This window comes from Aythya fuligula, chromosome 2, assembly GCF_009819795.1.
Source record: "Aythya fuligula isolate bAytFul2 chromosome 2, bAytFul2.pri, whole genome shotgun sequence".
Lineage (NCBI taxonomy): Eukaryota > Metazoa > Chordata > Aves > Anseriformes > Anatidae > Aythya > Aythya fuligula.
Genome location: NC_045560.1, coordinates 25,325,515 through 25,344,919, shown reverse-complemented (window position 1 = coordinate 25,344,919; position 19,405 = coordinate 25,325,515). Strand labels below are relative to the sequence as shown.

General features: G+C 38.4%; 1 protein-coding gene across 1 annotated transcript in view; it reads left to right on the top strand.

The window, feature by feature from the left end:
- CALCR (calcitonin receptor) overlaps positions 1 to 19,405 on the top strand; it is a 171,283-nt gene that overhangs the window by 92,016 nt on the left and 59,862 nt on the right. The window contains exons 2-4 of the mRNA XM_032183262.1: positions 2,445 to 2,532; positions 12,457 to 12,610; positions 16,080 to 16,190. Of these exons, the coding sequence (XP_032039153.1) occupies positions 2,485 to 2,532; positions 12,457 to 12,610; positions 16,080 to 16,190 (313 nt within the window). The 5' untranslated portion in view covers positions 2,445 to 2,484. The remainder of the gene's footprint in view (positions 1 to 2,444; positions 2,533 to 12,456; positions 12,611 to 16,079; positions 16,191 to 19,405) is intronic.

Sequence of the window (19,405 nt, the reverse complement as noted above, 5' to 3'; positions counted from 1 at the left end):
GGAGGCTGCCCGTGGCAGCAGCAGGAATAGATGTAAGTGCGCCATACTTTTTGCACAGGAGTCTCAAACTCAAGGCACTTGAGTGTGCCGTTTTGCACACCTGAGTTTACCTGTCATGTCACCCCTGAGCCTGGATCTCTGGTGATGGGGCAGAGCTGTGGCGAAGGTGGTCCACCCTTCTGTCCAGAGTCTGACAGGGTCCATCTCTTGGGGCTCCCATTTCTGTGAATCTTTCTGCCGCCACGCTGTTTTTGCCCTGCCTATATATCAGCACTTTTTCCCTGTACCTGCCTTTTCATTTCAATGTGCTCATTATCCTTCATCCAATATTGATGCTAACCCAAGCGTGAGTAGTGCTATGGCCCATTCGTATCGTTAGAGTAGAGAAAAGCTACTTCTGAGTCAGGAGCTTTATACTAACATTGTTAAAATCTAGCCTGTTGAAATTGTTGTCACTGGAAAAGACTCCTCTGAAAAAGGAAGAAAAAAGAGGTACTGGATTTTAAGTAGCATGTCAGCCATTCCTGTGGTTAGAGCTGGCTCAAAGAAGACTAGAAATACCAAGACTATATAAGATTTTGTGTAGGAAATAATTCTTACTCATTTACTTGCATGTAGTATCATATGGCATAGTCATCACAGTTGACAGAGGGGAAAAATAATGCATTAAATATTTTACAGATTTTTTATTTTTTTATTTTTAATTAGATGGTATGAGAGCAAGAAGTATTTTAAATAGCTTCTTCAATAAATTGTTACAAATATTCACAAAATCTCACCAGGCTAAAATTTACCTGCAGCTACAGGTGTAATCCAACATAGTGCTGCAAGCACTTCCAGCATTAAGAGCAGGAAAAGTAGATGTATCGCAGGTTAATTTCAGCTGATATTGATTTGGCTTATGCTTTCTAAATCACAATATTGTGCTCATCTCTGTGCCAATTATAGCAAGTGGTCTGTGTTTTAAAAATGTCAACTGGTTGTAGGGCAAAGTCCTCCCTTTACCTTTGTACTCTTTAGTACATCCCTGTAGGTGCAGCAGAAGTATCAAGGCTAGCAAGAAGAATAAAGGCACTTGCAAGACTGGCTTTACACCACATTACAGAATGCTTCACACTATAGTGTGTAATTGTATGGATACACATATTTATGCATATGTGTCTGCTCATTGGGCAGCTGACCAAGGCCCACTGTTTTTTTGCCCATGAATTTTTTGGCAGTTTTTAACCAATATACACTGCAGGAAATAGTATACAGAAGATGGAGACAATTCCAGGTGTTTTCCACAGATCTAGCTGTCCAATTTTTGTTTCAGTTGAGTTGTCTGTCATTGCAGATCAAATACGAATATATGTCTGACAGCATAATTATGTATTATTTCTGTGTTATTTGCCTGTCCCATTACCTCTGGCACACCAGAATGGTTCTGGCAAGGCTCAGACAGTAACAAGACTACTTCTGTTCAGAGGCAAATCCTCTGAACCCTCTTTTCCATCATTTTGTGTTTATGTTATCTCAGTGACACATGACTGCAGCACTCCCATTGGTAGGAGATTACATCCAGCCGTATTGGATTGCAGTGGAAGTGACACACCTTTATTACATTTTGAGATTGTGTATTTCTTTAAATGAGGATGGTTGTCTCATATTTTAATTCTCTCTGGAAATGGGTGACATTCCAGATCATTTCAAGATGAAAAAAGCTGTTACAGTTCTGTGGCAGAAACAAATGTTATACAAGTGATTGTGTTGCTCACTACGTATAAAGTAGACTAAGCATCCAAGCTGGTGTGCCTTTTTCCCTTTAAATTTCTGGGGTTTGGACATATAGGTTACTCTCTACATTGTTTGCTCGGGTAGAAAACACCTCACTCTTAATTTCTGAGATGCCTCAAGAGTAAGGGTATGGTAGACACAGCCCTTTCTTACTGTGACAGAAAGTGACCTATAGACATGTTTCTCACCTGTGGTCCACACACTCCGAGCAGTCCCTACAACATTAGTAGGCACAGTGTCTTCACAAAAGCCATGTTTCTCTAATGCGGAAGTTCTGTTTTTTATAAAAGTGCAAAGGAAGTGTTAATGCAAAGAGTTCTACTCATCTGAATTCACACAACTGCTATGCAGTATGATAAGGTGACCCATGGATAGTTTTCCTAGAAAGGAGAGATAGATGCTGATATATTAAAGAAAAAGAATAGCAGAAAGTTGCTGAACACGTTCCCTCCAAGCCTGTGGAGTCCTGGCCATGCTCTATTTCTCCAGTACTTTGTGTGGCTGAAGCAGTCATTTTTGATGTTGGAGGGTTACTCTGCCATGTATCTGCCCACAGTCCAGCTGAGCTAGCTGCACTGGGTAGTGTGAAAACCCACTATTTGCCTACAGGTATTTATTATAACAAATAAAGACTAATGCTGGTTTTGTTTTTGCTCTTTAATTCCCAGAAGGGTCAGCTACAACGTGTCCCTCCAGGAAGACTCCACAATGAAAAAAACAACCCACGGTTGCTTCTTACTGATTATCCTTCTTATTGTAAGTATGAGAAAAATGAACTGCTTTTGACACCTGCCAAATTTAAACCTGTGGCGATGTTCAGAAAAATAAGGAGTACTGGATTATATTTGTTAGAGTACAGGAGAAGGAATGTGTTCCTTTGCTGATAAATTATGAAGTAAGGTTTATAAAGTTTCTAACCAAGATACCTCATAAAAGCTTGAAATTGAAACTACTGTTCCTTGGTGAAACAGAACTGCAAGTCTGAAGAAGGTAATGCATGTGATTTTTCATTTTCTTATTTTACAGACTACAACATATCACTGACTTGGAAACTTAAGTGTTTGAAAACTTCCTTAACATTGTTGTGTGAGACTTTTACTGACTTAATTGTGAATTTTTACTGTTTATGGTTACTCTGCTCTTAGGAAAGCAATAGAAATGGCAAATTACAGTGTGAAGTTTAGTTATTTGGTTCAAACACTACTTTCAACTGTTTAATCTCAGTGTTTCTGTTACTCCAATATATACAATGTGGTTGGGTAATTATTGTTCTAAATATGTAGCAAATTTTATTTTACTTGACTAAATACCTCTTGTGTAAGTGGAATGGTTTCTCCAACTTCTGCTTGTGAAACCTCAAATGGTTCACAATTATCATAAAATCAAAGACATTGCAGGTAGTCAGAAATGAGGACACTACTCAGATCCTGAGCTAGAGAGCAGTTGATACATGTCTGAATGATGTTACTGGGAATAAACATCTCTCTGCCTGAGTGTTGTTTGAGTTACTTGGATGCCTGATGCCACTTTTTTTCCCAGTTGTTTGTTTCTGTGTTCCTGAAGAAAGCTTTGAGTCTTATTCTTCTTGATTGTGTTTTGTTGGCAAGCTCCTCATGCCCCTCTGCTTCTCAACTTCTCTTTCAGCAGCTGAATGTGAAACATTTTTGTGTGTCTCCCCATCAGCTCACATCCTTTCTGGGCATAAATTGTAAAAATGGGGCTATAAGACACACTGGGGAGCAGTAGGGACTGCTCTCCCTAATTTATTTGTTGGATTGTGTCCCTCCTTCTCTTTATAACTTCCCCACAGCGCTGTTCACGACTTGTATTTACGTGAACAAAATGTAGTTTAGGGAAACAGAGAACAGTAAGAGAACAATGGAATAAAACAGATAAATGAGATCATGGAGAAACCAGGACAACAGTGAAGAACACCTCACATTAGTAAAATACTAAATTCATAGTTCAGGATTAGGATCTTCAACCAAAGAAGAACTGGAGAGCAGGAGGAAGAACAGAGTAGAGTTAATGTATTTCTGTTAACTTGGTCTCAAAAGTAACTAACACAAAATTAGTTATGATCTGAAGAATCATCCTTGTGATTGGCAAAAATCTTCTCCCTTGATGTGTATCAGAGTAGTCTGTTTTTTGTGGCATTTTGTGGCTGTTACACATAGCCCTGCAAGGGATGCACGTAGCAATGCTCTGGCTGGGACATCATGCATGTTCAGAGATCTCTCTAAGCCAGAGAGCCCAACAGACATCAGCTTCCTTCTGTATGTGAATAATCCTGGCTGGTCTGCATAGCATAACAGGAGCCTTGGCAAAGAACTGCAATTCTTCCTATAACAAAGTGAAGCCAACTGAAGGAACAATTCCAGGTTATTTTTCTTCCTCAGACAAGTGACAGGACTGTAAATATTCTGATAAAAAGAATTGTCAACAGATCTTACTGAGCGAGGTGTTCTGACCTACAGCATGGATTTATAGGTCAGCCCTGAAGGATTGGGCTGATCCTTCCCCTGTTATCCACAAACTTTTAAATCTCTTACCCATGGTATCACACATGTAGTATTGGTTCTGTGCTCCTTAATGCAGTGTTCCGAGGCTAGGGCTTCTTTAAGAAACTCTGCGGTGAGATCTGAATCCCCTTCCTTTTAGACATTTTTGCTCCAGAGGGCCAGTCTGGATAACTTAAGTACAAATTTATTTACATTTTCACTGTTCCCATCTCAATATTCCATCCTTTCCCACTGCAGTGGCCATACTGTGATCTAGTTAGACACTTCTTAGATCAATTTATCTTCTGGTAAGGGATAAACTACAGTCGTAGAAGGAGACCATGAGCAAACTGTTTTCTTGATAGCACTTGTCAGAACAGTGCTGTTAAATCAAATATGAAAAATATTTGGCAGCAGCCATCTTTCCAAAAAATTTCTTCATCTGTAGCTTGTAGAAGGCATTCAATTTTTACTTTTTTTTTTTTACTTTTTTTTGTGTGTGTGTGTGTGTGTGTGTGTTCTGTAATAAGAAAAAGGTGTCTCTTTTTCTCTTCCAAAAAGACTGCTCCTGCTCTTTCGGATCTTCTAATCACATTTTGGTTCCCAGAACCATGAGCCATGGGAGTTCCATGTTAGCCACTGCCTGAGGTTGAGGAAGATGTAGTAATCAAAGTGATTTGTGACACGGGTGATCACCCCTTCCTCTACCCACCCCACAAACCATTCTCCAGATCTTTCTATTTTGTTGGCACTGATGGTTTACTGTTGTCCTATTGTTTGTGTCCTGCACTCCCAGCGCACTGATGAATGCAAATTCTTCCAAAGTGCAAATTCTTCCAGCCTAATGTGGTCCTAGCTTTCCCTCTGGGCTGCAAACTGTCTGATTATGCTGTTTGTTCTGGTGTAAGTTCCAGTCCTGTATCTCTCCTTGCATGTTTTGTCCTAGACCCTACTTACAAGGTGTCCATAGGTTCCCCTTCCCATAGTCTCCAGCATTTAGACCAGTCCTCAGGTGGTTTTGGTACCTTTTGATAGAAACCATCTCTCTTACATATGTAATTTTTACACAGAATGGGTAGAACTTTATTCTTCTATGAAGAGGTCAATAATAATTGTCCTTTGCCAAACAAACAAACAAACAAACAAACAAAAAATAAAGCATTGGTTGCTCCAAAACTCACTTGTTAAAAATAAAGATTTTTTAATTTTCTCTCTGATGGCTTCTCTTGCTTTTGGATGTACAGTAATGACAATGCTTCCACCATCACCAGATATTGCTCTGTAATTCAAAGTGAATTCTATTGGAAATTTTAACTGTTCTTCTCAGGGAATATTACTTAGCTCACTTTATCCCTGATACTATTTTTTCAGTAATTATTGAGAGCCACAAAATGTGACTGAGATATGTTTCATCAAACCCCTGTATGCTGGAGGAATTAGTTCATCTCCTAGCTGCACATTCCTCTCCACGAGAAAGACAGAACATCGGCACGGTGTATCCAGGGGCATCAAACTGCAGAGAATGAGAAAGAGGAGAAAACAAGCCTGGGTCTTTTTCCTGTGTGACTGATCAATTTTGCAGGACATTGAGAAAAGGGAATTGTATTTTCTACCTCATTTTGTCAAGTAAGAATTCTCATCTAGCGAGAATTCCATCTCTACAGATGGTAGTTTGGTCTTGCCCTGTAAATGAGGATGGATGCAGTAGTTTTTCTCACATATTGCAATTTTGTTGTCCTGAGCCAACCACAAAGTGGTCAGTAAGGACCAAATGAATGCTGTAGCTTAAGACCACACCATTATTCAATTAAATCAGTTTGACCAAGATTGTATTTTAAAATAAAATCATTTTGAGTAAAAAACAAATTGTACAGCTTCATGAAGTCCAAACCTGTTACATTGTTACAAAGCCTCGGTCATTAAACTATACACAGTCTAGTGCATTGTGTCAGATCCTAAAAGGCTTGTGAATAATTTCAATTCATAAAACACAGAACATTAATTACATGAAAGCCTAAATGTAATTTTAGGTAACTGCAAAAACTGGCTTATTTCAGAGCACGGCTTTAGTAGGTTGGAGTCTCCAGAAGCCAATTAGTAAAACATTTGCCACAGTGAGTTAGCTCATGGTGCGTGTGTCTGACCCCTCACAGCTACCAGTGCGATATATTCACCAGTGAGGTGGCATGTCCATGTCCTTCCCTGAGCTCCTGCTTCTGTCCAGGTTTCACCACAGGTCTCTAAAAGCCGTGTCTGTGCAGATAATGTACGCATAAGACTCTTCCTGCTTAAACACTCTTCCAGCATCTGGTCCAGAACAGGTGCTACCCTTCAGAGGGCAGGAGAGGTGCTGGAGAAGTGCATATTTTCCTATGTTGCTATGGCTTGCTTTCAAGCTGTAAGAAAGTGGAGTTGCAAATTCCAGAGCTCTTCTCATGCAAGGACGATTTGGGAAAGTACTTTGCTGATGATATAAAGTTGATGAGAATTATTTTGAGAATTTCAGACACAGGCTGCACACAGTTTTCCAGGAGGGAGAGGACTGCCTTGCTCTGTTCTGTTCACCTGAGGTTCTGGGGTGAGCTGGACCTTTTTGTCTCTCTCTTTGTTTTTTAAAAAAATAAGAATGCAGCTGGTTGCCCTAAAGAGGTCTCTTGAAAGAAAATTAGAGCTGAAGACAAAATCTGTGAAGCATTCTGCAGCCTGCCTTTAAGCCCACAGTTTGCATCAGGTTGTCTTGAGAGTAAAGCTTCTTTGTGTGAGCAGTACTGACTGCAGCAATGGAAAAAAAAACTGTCAGAGAGTCAGGGAGCTGCTTTTCATTAAAAGTGCCTTGTCTTCATCTACTGTGGATGATAATCTCTTGCTTGTTTACATGGCTGCCAAAATCGGCAATATAAATTGTATGGGATCTAACTATATGTTTCCATCTTGCTTCAACAGCAACTGAGGAGGAAAAAAATGTAAAATTCAGAGGTTAAGCAAAACACGTCATGTTGAGGTATTTCCTCACAGAAATTGTCTGCTGTTTCTAGGCACATTTATAATGAATAAGAAATCATTGCTATGTTTACTCAGTACCTTCTGCTAATGACCTTCCTAAGGTATCACAGTGGTTTTCTTCTCTGTCCTGACACTCGTAGCTGTGAAAAGTGTTTCAAACACAATCAAGGTACAACGGGGGCTCTGCAACTAGGCTGAGTCACACTGAGCTCTCACTTAGAGACGTGATATATTGAAGGACAGGAGTTTAGTGACCCACAAAGTGGTGACTAAACATAGCAGTTTTAAGAAAAATGTGCCAAGTATATTTTTGAGCTATCAAAATCAATAACAAACAGTTGTAGCACCCAGAATCCGAAATATATTTTGACTGAGCTCAACAGTAAATGTTGCAAAATTGCTGCATTTAATGGAAGTGTGGGGGGGGGGGGAAGAGAAAGGAAAGCTGCAAATACCTTCTTTTCTGTCATGTCATGTATAGTCAACAGTTCAAGCTCCTTGATGGTGGAAGAAAAATATTTGTGGATTGTATTCAATATTTTATGGGGGGGGGGGGGGGAGGGGGAAGTTAATTTTATGCTTGCTTTATCGGGATTCTCTTTTGCAGAAATGGACACAATCTAGCATATGTTAATAGCAGGTGTCTGTCTTATAGAAATGGGGCACTATTTGGTATTTTCTGCGGAGTTTAAAATGATTCCAAATTGCTTTTTTCTACCAATTCTATGCATAAAGAGACCTTCAGCATTGCTAGCAGCCTGTTATTTCTTTTTGTCATGATAATTCACTTTCTTATAACAGTCATTTGTCAGGTGGTGGCTTGGTGGTCGTATGTATGACGTCATTTACTTGGACTTCTAGGAGTGACATCATATGTACGGCTGCTAAACTGCTGCATGGGACATCACTTAAACAGTTTTCATCTGAAGAAATCACACCAATCATTTTCAGGCTCTGAACACCACATCCTGATTATTAAGTTGTGAGTTACTTATTTCTCTTTAATAAAGAATATTTATAAATGAGTGAGACATTCTTTTATTGTATCAACACCATTTACACTTCCATCTGAAGTAACCAGTGGATGGATGGGAAAGGTTTTTAACTTGCAGTAATGAAGGCTGAATATTCAAAATTTGTCTATGCTATAGGTACTAAACAGGTGGAAATGATTTGATCTTGGATTTTAATGGTAAAAATACATGTTTTAAAACTTAATTCCCAATGTAACTATATATAATCAAAAAAAGTAATGTCAGATATGATATATATACACCGAGTCTCATGGGATATTTCCAGTCTCTCCCATTAGCATGCTACAAATGAAGTTTTCCCCATATGTAGCCATGCCCAGGCTTCTTCTATCTCTGATAAGAGAATATTGACCCAGATATTTTTTTCTGCCCCATTTGCCCTTTCTTCACCCTTAAGGTAAGGAGTGCCAGAAGAATAAAACAAATCAAGACTGTACTAACATCTTTGTCTGACTGAGCCCCAGGAAGGAGTACCTGGCTGGATCATCAGCCCACTGAGCCAAGTGAGAAGACTGCCCCTGGCTTCAGGGAGGTCAGGCATTAGGCCCCAAGCACTAGAGTGGCGGTGGACACACAATTCTCTTGTGCATAGTAGAAAACACTAATATTGCAAACAGAAGTGTGATTGCTCACCCTCCAGCAAGCCAGCAGATTTATTTTGTGTTAGTCAACTGAAATGGTCATATTGTTTTAAGGTAGAATTAAATATTGTTCAAACTTCCACAGCCAGCTTTTCAAGTCCAGGCAAACAAAAATCAGTAATAACAATCAAGTGGAAGAGTACATTTGGAGGGCATATCACAGGTGAACAATATGAGTAAAACACATATAACCCTGTAATTTGATTTCACACACCACACACAAGCTATACAATTACATCAAAGTTGTCTGGAAATATGTGCACAACTAACTTTGAAAATCTGATTCTTTGTGTATGATAATAAGGAAAAAAATGAGATAATTTAAAAGACAGCTGTAATCTAACAGTAATATTTCATTCTTTACCTAAGTTGCTTTAGATTTACTGTAGGCCATTAAATGATTCCCCCGATGAAGTAATTTCCATTGAGTTTTAGTGGCATATTCTCATCTATCTTTTTAATCTGTCTGAGTGAATTCCTGACCCAAATGTAAGTAATAGGAGTTTTGCTGGCAATTTAACATGGGCCATGATTGCTTTGCTCAGAGGTAGAAGGATGGTTACATGGTTGAGCATTTTAAATAATTTTGGCATTCTCCAAAAGGTTCATCCTATCCACCACCACAGGAACTCTCTGCCTCCAAATATTAAAGTATTCTCATTAATCTATACCCAGTAAGAGCAGACTTCTTCAGGAATTGAATTAGTCCCTTACATACAGCAAGTTATGAAACTGACTTTGAAGAGTAAGGTGTCTTCATTCTGTATTGTGTTTCACCCCACCGAATTATCACCCCTCATTATGGACTATGTCACCTTCACCAGTTAAAAGATACAAATATAACATTCCTTTTCTGATGACATTTTACTTTTGATTTAAATTGATATGCTTCTGTACTGTGCAATCTTCTGGGAAAAGTCTGTCCTTCTGAAAATGGTGGGTAAAAAAAGATCCAAAACAAGTTAAAAGGAGGGAAAGGTGTTCCAAAGCACTTCAAAAGTACTTATAATTTCTACCTGTGGCTGAAGTTTGCCAGTTATTTCATAGTTATGTTGTTCTTTATTCTGTACAGATAAAACAAGAGAAACTGCAACAGTATTTATGATCAGCAACCCCAATATTTCTGGTCACTTTGTCAGTGTGAATTGATCTTGTTTGGTCCAGCAGACCTGAAGAACAGATCATCTCCTTCCTAGAAGGAAACAAAAATCAAATAAAAATATTGCTTCAGGGGAAAGAAAATTGGCAGTGTTTTCCAAGCATAACTGTATGGTTATGCTTTCAAAACAGGGGTGCCTTCCCAGACTAAACCCCAATAGCAGAGGAATCATCAAGAACAGAGACAGTGACATGAGAGTCCCTCTAGCTTTCTTTGACTATAGCATTATTCATTATAGCGTTATATGTACTTTCTCAAGTACAAACTGTTTGGAACTGAGGCATTATTCAAAATAAGAATGAAAAAAATAATAAATAAATAAGCATGGAGTATCTATGAATCACTTCAGGGAAGCACTGAAGCCTGTGGCAAGACATGGTCACAAAGGCAGACCTGAGGAAGAGTGTCATCTGTTCTTTCCTGCACTACTTGCTGGATTTGGGACATTGCTTGGTTGTTTTTTCAAACGATCCTCATGGACACCTGCTAGCCTCTTTAATCTTTCCATAAATGAGGGTTACCAGATATGCTTGGCTTTGCTTCTGTATTTTCTGTTCTGGCTTTCTAGATTCTTCTTATTTTCACTTGAATGGCCAGATGAAATGTTTCAAGTGGCTTCACTGTTTAAATTTGTCTGTACATGCATATATACACACACATAAGTACACATTAAATTGCTATAAAATTGTATCTACCGGGAAATATCTTCCTTCCTTTTCCCCCACTTTTATTTCAAGTTCCTATTTGAGAACAATGAGATAAGCTACCATCAGTGTCTTCCAGTCTTCACATAGTAGCTGTACACAGGTCAAAATTAAAATAGCATTATCAAAAGAGATTGGATGAAACTAAAAAAAGCAATTGGTTAGGTAAAAGAGCCTAAAAATATTAAATTGAGATGGTTTGGCACAGAAATATCTGTATAAAGTAATGACTTCCTTTTTTTTTCCACCTAAATCAAACATACTGTGTTTTGCTACGTATTTTACAAAGGTGTTTTAGCTGTGCTAATGGAAAATAAATTAATGTATTAATGAGATACAATTGCTTTGTATGTGCAATAAAAGAAGGGAAGCAACAATTTAAGAAGTAGGGTGATTGAACTTTAAATACCTGTAATTTTTTTTGTTTGTTTAAACTGTAAATGCCTACTTAAAGATCTCTGTAACAGCATTTGGCATTAATATGAATCTCACAGACTCAAATGTATATGGAGGGTGATCGATACAGTCTGAAGCATGCTCCTAAAGTCCTCAACACACCTATTCATATGGAGAAAATATCATTAAAAACATTTAGTTATGTTATTTGCATGACTTGTGTAGGGAATTGCAGGCTTTGAATAAGAAATATTCCCAAGAAGTCCAAGCCTGCACGCTTACAGGAGTTCTAAGCTTTGAGGCAGGTTGTAAATGACTCTGTATCTGTTTGCAATGACTTAAGTATAGCTTTGCAGTAAAAAAGTAAAGGGTCATACAAGGAAAGTGCCACAGAAGCATTGATTTTGCTTGGGAAAGCAGAGGAACTAATCCTTTCCTATCACCTTCATGCAGAGAAGTGTCCTTATACAGGATTAAGGCAGAAGAGCATTAACGAGAGCTCCACGCTCTCATTTCCAACCTGGCTCACAGACCTGGTCTGTGCAACAGAGGGACAGATAGAGAAAAGATAACTGACCTCTCTACCTGAGATCTTTGCCTTAGAGGTCCTTCTCTATGCCCTCCAGGCAGCCCAGAGTGGAAACATCCAGAAGAGGCCACTTGATCAAAGAGGACTGTCATTCAGGCTCTCAAATTTAGGAACACTTTGATTAGGTGCTTAATTAAGAACTGAGCTCAGGCTGTGAGGGTTAAACTCTGCCCTGACCTTAACAGCTGAAGGAGCTCAAAGCAAATGACAGAAAATATGAAAAGAAAAATAAAATAAATAAAAAAAAATCAGCTAGTTTCTAGACTGTGGCACTGAGGTATTTTTGTCTGAGTAGTCTAGAGAGAAATCAGCACCAGTGAGAGGAAATACATGGGTGTAACTTTGGGCAGATTCATGCAAAGATTTTTTGCAGATCACTAAGCTAAATGAAAAGATTTTAAAGACTTTATCAAGAATTTAGCGGTCCTCCCTTTTGCCAGGAAAAAGGGCTTGGTTAAAATCCTGAGTTTACAATGAGGTGAACTTAGTTAAAATTCAACATTTACTTTGCAAGCAGTAGAAGGTCTAACATAATACTAAACACATGTGTAAATAGGTCTTTGAAGAATGCATAATAGAGATTTCTTATCCTATTTTTTTATTGTATTCTACTGGTTTATTCACTGTACTAACTGTTTTTCCTTTCTGTACAGAGAATGGTTCCAAGTCTTACTGCTACTGTAAATTATACTGATCCTACATTAGAGCCTGTAGTAACTGAAAATTCAGTCATACGACAGAAGATAATAGATTCACAGTTCAAATGCTATGAGAGGATGAACAGAGCACCTCCATATAGGAAAAAAGGTAAAAAAGATTTTAAATTTCTGTTTGTATATTGCCATGTTTGCTTTTATCAATATAAAGGAGCCTTTTGTTCTGTATATTAACCCATAGTTTTCCTCAGGGTTCAGTTGCCTTCCAGTACTCAGCTGTCAACTCCACACTAACTTTCCATCCTCTTAGATGCTAAGAAAGAAAAAAGGTTAGAATGAGCCCAGGGAATGAACACCTTTTCCTTCCTCCCCATGCAGACGATACCTCCATTGTGTAGGTGAAGTGCATCTCTGTCTCAGTGTTTTGCTGATTGAATTTCTGTGTTTCTGCTCAGGGAGTACCACTCTCCAGAATGGTCGGTGCAGTACCTTCAAGCACACTTAACGTGAAGGCCTGGCTGTGAACAACGATCTCCTAAATAATAATGATATAAATTTCAGTTTGTTTGCTTCGTTCACTGTTTCACTTTTCCGTCAGTTGTGTACTGACTGATAGCTGTCATGCTTTGTACTAGCACAGATGTTCCAAGTCTTCCATATTCAACAGTAACACGATCCACATATTAAGGTTAAGAAAAAGGAAAGTGACAAATAATAGTGGTGATATGATGGCATGCCATGAATAAAGAAGCATTTCAGGCTAGGACTGAGGGTTCTCTTCTGATCACCTATTATCATAGAAATAAAGATATGTGGAGGACAGAGAAAAAATACTGGAGGCATTGTGGCAATGGAAGCAAGTAAAGAACAGAGAAGCTGAGGGCACTGTTTAAAAAGAAGATATACTAAGAAAAAAAATAATCACATAATAAATAGGATAATGTATTTTTTTTAATGCAAGACCAAAGACACTTCTACAACTCTTTACCGCAAAGATTTTATTGATCTCTGTAAGACTCAAAGAATGGTTAGATGTTAAGATACTCAGCTCTTGATGCAGAAATGCTTTGGAATGAAAATAGAAATTTCTATTTCTTCAAATGGGTTTTTATTTGGGCTGATAAAAGAAACAACAAGCAAACATGAAAAAAGAAAACAACACTGCAAGTATTTAAACAGGGTTATGAGATAGAAACTGTCATGTTTCAGATGTAAGCAAGCCTTTGCCTGCTGGGCTTGAGGTGAGGGTACCTGCTGTCTGCACAGATTACTCTTTTACTCTCCAGGTCTATAAATATATAATTATAATATATAATTTATATATTATATAGAAATATATAAATATATAATTTATATAATAGTTTATATATTTCTATATAATGTCATAAATGTATATGTTTATATGTAATTTATATATTTATATATTTATATAAGTATATTGTTTTTGTACGCAAAATATAAAATTTTGTATCAGTAATTCCACTCTACTCCTGTTTTGTTTGTTTGTTTGTTTGTTTTTTGCTTTGTTTTGTTTTTGTTGTTTTTTATTTTTTTAAATTTTATTTTGCCTCTCACTCACACGATCAGTTGCAAAGGACTGGAGCATCTGTCCAACATGAAGTAAATCTTGCTATATATATAACTTCTACGTGTTTTTCTCTGGGGCAGAGTAGGAGGTCAGCAATAGCAGACCAGCACCTATCTGAGACAGCCCAGCAGCTCCTGCACTCCTTTGACTGGCAGCTGGATTTAAGTGATGCCATATAGGAACATGCACTTGATTCATATATAACTCAGAGTGAAGATAATAGGTGAATAGGGAATGATGTCAACACTACTGAAGTTGTGCTTTCACTGTGGACTTGCCTCTGTGAGTCATGACTGAGTTACAGGGCCCTCAGCCCTCCAACATCTATATCTCATAAAGGGTTGGAGGTGAATAAGGCTGTAAATTTGAAAGGGAGCACAGTATGAGATGGGTAATTCCCTTAATGCAAAGGGCAGCTGTAGGGGTGTCTCCTGAGAAGAAAAGCCCAATATATGAGTTGAAAGCATACACTGGGTATGCGTTTTCATCACAAGCAGTTGTGGAGTCTCATACTGAAATGTCCAGGAAAGCCCAGGATCTGGCACAACTTTAGAAAGCCAGCCCAGACATGGCTCACTTTTCTGTCACGTCTGCAGTCCCCAATGTAGCCAATCTGTAGACCTACACAAATGTAGTTTAAATGTTTCATAATCCTGGGGTTCAAAGTTGGTGGCAATGAACTGCCAGGAGCTGCATAGTATCCCATCCCCAGAAGCCCGGGAGATGGTGTAATACAGGTGAGCTGTGGCAGCATTGCTGTGGCCTTGTGTCAGCAAAGCCAACGTCACAAATCATGTGCACACATTTATCTTGCTCAATTCAAGGTAGAATTGATTACCTTAAACAACAATGAAGTAATGAAATGTGCAGCTCAGGCACACAGAATTGCCTAACCATCCCTCTGGGACAGCACAGCATTCCCATGCTCACTGTTCATGCAAAAACACAATAGTTTCAGCCAGTGATTCAACAACATGATGTTCAACTCTACCTTTCCTGGTTTATGACTTAGACCATTTAATTTCCTGCACAAGTTCAAAAGCACATATATGTTATGTATTTTTAATCCATATATTTGTGTGTGCCTACTTATGGATGGATGCATGCATATATATATATATCATATACATGTATATCCTGTTTCTGACCTTGAAAGAGAGATTCCACACTGTATAGATCAATGTCAGTGATTTTTTGTCTTTATAAGGCAAGCCAAAGGATTGAAAAGTAAAGCTTGAAATCCCTACCAACCCCCTCCTGCACTGTCTTTCAGAAACAAGCTCAAGTTTCAAACATTTTCTACCCTTCTTTTTCTTTGATGTTATAAAATGAGTCCTAAAAGTCTTTCAAGTTTATCTCAAAGACAGAGAAGAACATAGGAATGCCTGAAAGATAACAAATCGTTGATACAACAGTTTATTAATGAGGTGAACAAGTAGTGTTTAGCACATCTAACTTGACAATGGCAAAATATCTGTGCATAAAATCTTAGCTAATGTAGAAGTTCTCATAAAAATATGCTTTTTGCCATGCATCTAATCTGGAAAGAATTAATTTGGAATGATTCATGTTTTCCATTTTTAATCCACAGCTATTTTGACTTAAAACAGTAGTTACCTCACTGTCAGTGTCTTCTCACTGTATTTCCATACCTTTTCTGCAACACAAACTGATTCTAAATATAAAATAACCACTTTTTGTTGGTGGTGGTGGTTTTGTTTGTTTGTTTGTTTTAACACATTACTTGAATAAATGCACAACAAGTGAGGAAATCATTACTGCAAGCAGTCTCGTAGGGCAATTTCTGTGGACCACGTAACATTTACATAATGGGAATCAAGAGTGAGCAGTGTTCTGCCTCCCTAGTTTGGCAGGAAAGACTTTTTGCCATTCAAAGCATAGCAATAGCAAGGGTTTTTTCTGCAAAAACTCTTTATTGTCTGCAGATGGCAATATTCCTTGGGAGGCTAGAACAGAATGGGATAAGGAACAAATCTGTTGAATTGACTACTGAATTCCTTTAAATGTCCAGGTCTGTTCTGCAACCGAACCTGGGATGGTTGGCTGTGCTGGGACGACACACCTGCTGGCAGAATCACTGCTCAGAACTGTCCAGATTACTTTCCAGACTTTGACCCAACTGGTACAGTATTTCTTTTTATTATCTTATCTTTCAGAGGAACATCCATGCCATTGAGTGGAGCATGTTTCCAGTAGCATTTTTGCATCATTGTGAAATTTCAGGGAGTTTGACTGAAATGAAAATACATTAGATCTTTGGGTTGCCTAATTTATATAGTTTTATTTTACAATATTTTATATGCATTTCTATGTATGTAATTTTGACTGCTGTACACATGAAACCCATTTTGTTAAAATATGAAAGTATTAACTACTTATTTATGATCTCAAAACATTTTTAACACCTCTATCTGATTTTTTCTAATAAATAGAAGATGCTGAAAGTACGTACTCATAGGCATGAAACATCTATCAGAATCTTCTTTTTTTATTGTAAAATATCATTTTATAAAAGAAGATAAGCAGAAGTGATGTTCTTTCACTCTCAAAGTTTCAGTTGTTCATTGAATTCTTCATACAAATACTAGCAGCCGTGTAGACTAAAAAAAAAGAAGTAAATCAAGAATCTTTAAAAAGGCAAATGAAAGGAAAAAAAACAAGACAAATATTGCTGAACAGATATGAGGAAATTTAAGATAGAAGTAAAACTCCAGGGAGGGTATTGCTTGAAGAAAAACACAGTTGTGTGTTCCATTCTCAGGATATATTGCTTATAGGCAGTGGTTGATGCCACAATGTCCTCAATCATCTGTAAACACAGCACACCAACTGCAGTTAAAAATATGAAACTAAACATTTTCAACAAGGTTGAAACAAAATTTATGTGCTGAATTGGAAAGTAAAGAACATACTATTGCATAGCTGTAAATTACCAAGTACCATTTGCTAAAACTATTTTTGTTGAGATTACCTATTTAGAAACAGAGGAGTTTCCAGGTAGGATCAGTATGTACATGTATCTCACTAAATCCTATTTGCAATAACAAACAGACTTATTGATATTCCTGGTCTATCTAAATTAAGCTATCCACAGTTAGAAAATTCACCCTGCAAGTGGGAAACTTCCAATATCAGCCCCAGATTGAGAGGATTCAAACCTGCATCCTAATTTGGATGAAGGAACCTCCCTCTTTCCAGTGGACAACTGCTTCAACAATTAGGCAATTTGTATGAAAGATACCAGAAGAGCATTGTAAAAGAACTGACCAAACTTGGTTCAGTTCTCAAAAAGAAGTGCCAACATTCAGAGAGCTCAAGGCTCTGGATTCTGAAGTTACACATGGTTTTTCCTACATTCAGGGCAGGGGTGCCTCTCAGATGGGGTCAGTACTTTCTGTTTCAGCCCCCTTTTTGTTTATGATACCCTCCACAAGTGGTTACTAGCTTTGATAAACAACAATTTACTACAAGTTTTCTGCTTTCCCTCCTTCCATGTTTTCCTTAGGAAAAAAAAAATACCAACAGCACTGGTTTATGTACACTCCATATGTTCCTGCAAAAGCAGGTGGTGGACAGCTCTGTAAGAAGTCTCCTCACCACTCCCAGGTCCTCATCCCACCATGAGAGGGAGTGATTATGGAGCCACTCACCAGCCGGTGCCCAAGCCACTTATTCCTGGCTTTTCCGGTTGCCCACTTGTCTCCAGCGACTTGTTCCAAACTAATCACTCCATTCCCACAGCACTCTTCAAAGTAACACTTAAGCCATCCATGGAAAAGCACCTCTCTCAATCATTAATGTTTATTTATGTTGAAATCTGTGACTTGTTGGCCTGACTGCAAATGGCTCCTTAGTATATAAATGTGTGATGCAGTCTTGCCCATGACAACAGGTACATACTCTGTTTTTTCCTTCTGCTGTGCTTTAAAGTTTGCAGATTTTTTCTTTATTTTATTTTCTAAGTGTTCCTGTTATCTGTATGAAGCCACAGGGGATAAAAAGCTTCGTCCAGCAATTTCCTCCTGTTCTCACTGCTGTCCTGCGTAGGAGCAATACCTGTGGTCTCCCACACTCAGTGTTTCCCACACACACACACTTTCCTCTGCTCCTCTGTGGCACATCTGTCTGTCTCTTGGTTGGTGTTTCTGTGTCTCAGACACAGCTCCTGGTTCAGCCAGAGCTGCTTTCCTGGAATATCTTTTGAGTACCCCAGGAAACAGCTGCAGCATAAACCAGCACAGAGCCTGCCTTTGCTATAGAGGTGGCTGATTGTCACACCAGGGCTTAATAAAGCAAGAGGGAGACGAGAAACCACGGGGGTGATGAGAAATCTTTCAGCTGCTAATGGAAGTGGCTGCCACTTGTCCAAAAGTGCAGGTTCAACTGTCCTGAGAAAAGTATACCAAGTTTGTGTCACAAGTCATTATTTCGTTCAGTAACCTCTGTGTGTTAAACATAATACAGCTAGATTTTCTGCTGAGAAACAGAAAATTCACCCTAAGAAACAATGATTTTACAAGTCAAAAACCTCAGTGCCTATCAGGTTTCCTTCTCATTAAGGCCCTATAATATCAAACCACCTCAGCATGTATTTTAGGTATGCAAGTAAAGCCTTGGACTTTCAAAACAAGTACTTTATACCACACTGCTTTGGGCTGCACTGAGACCTGCAGAACCACTCCACTGCCTATCAGCTCCCTGATGTCTACTTCTGTTTGGGTCCAGGTACAGCTTCGAGTCCTGGAACAAAATATCACTCAGCTTTCTTTTTGCACTTTGAATCTTGGATCATTCATACTGGGAAAAAAAAAACAAAAAAAACATCTGGCAACATAGGATCACATCTTCCTCAGAGAGAGAACCAACATGCTCAGTGCTCAACTAAGTCAATCAGATGTAATTCTACTTATTTCATTGAATGAAATTCACATCCATTCATACTAGGTAGAAATCAGTGTGTTGAGGTGAGAAAGACCACCATGATAACCTAGTCTGTTCCATTAGCTGGGGCTTCCTACATTTATTTTCCCACCCAATGAAGCTCTATCTTGTTAGAGTATATTAAATCTAACAAACGGAAATCTCTCTCTACAAGCTGTGACAACTGTGTCCTTTTCAATAAACAACTTGCATCTTGCAGCAATCTCTTTCTCACAACGAGCATTGTGTGCAATGTGGAAATGCATAAAAACAAATCAATTTGGGGGGGGGGGGGAAGCATACTGAGATCTACTGGTTTAACTCCCGTGACAGCAGGAAATTCATTGTCTCATCTGCTCCGGCTGAGGCTCTGAGTAAGGCTGAGTTCTGTACTCCCATATTCAGGCAACGTGTACA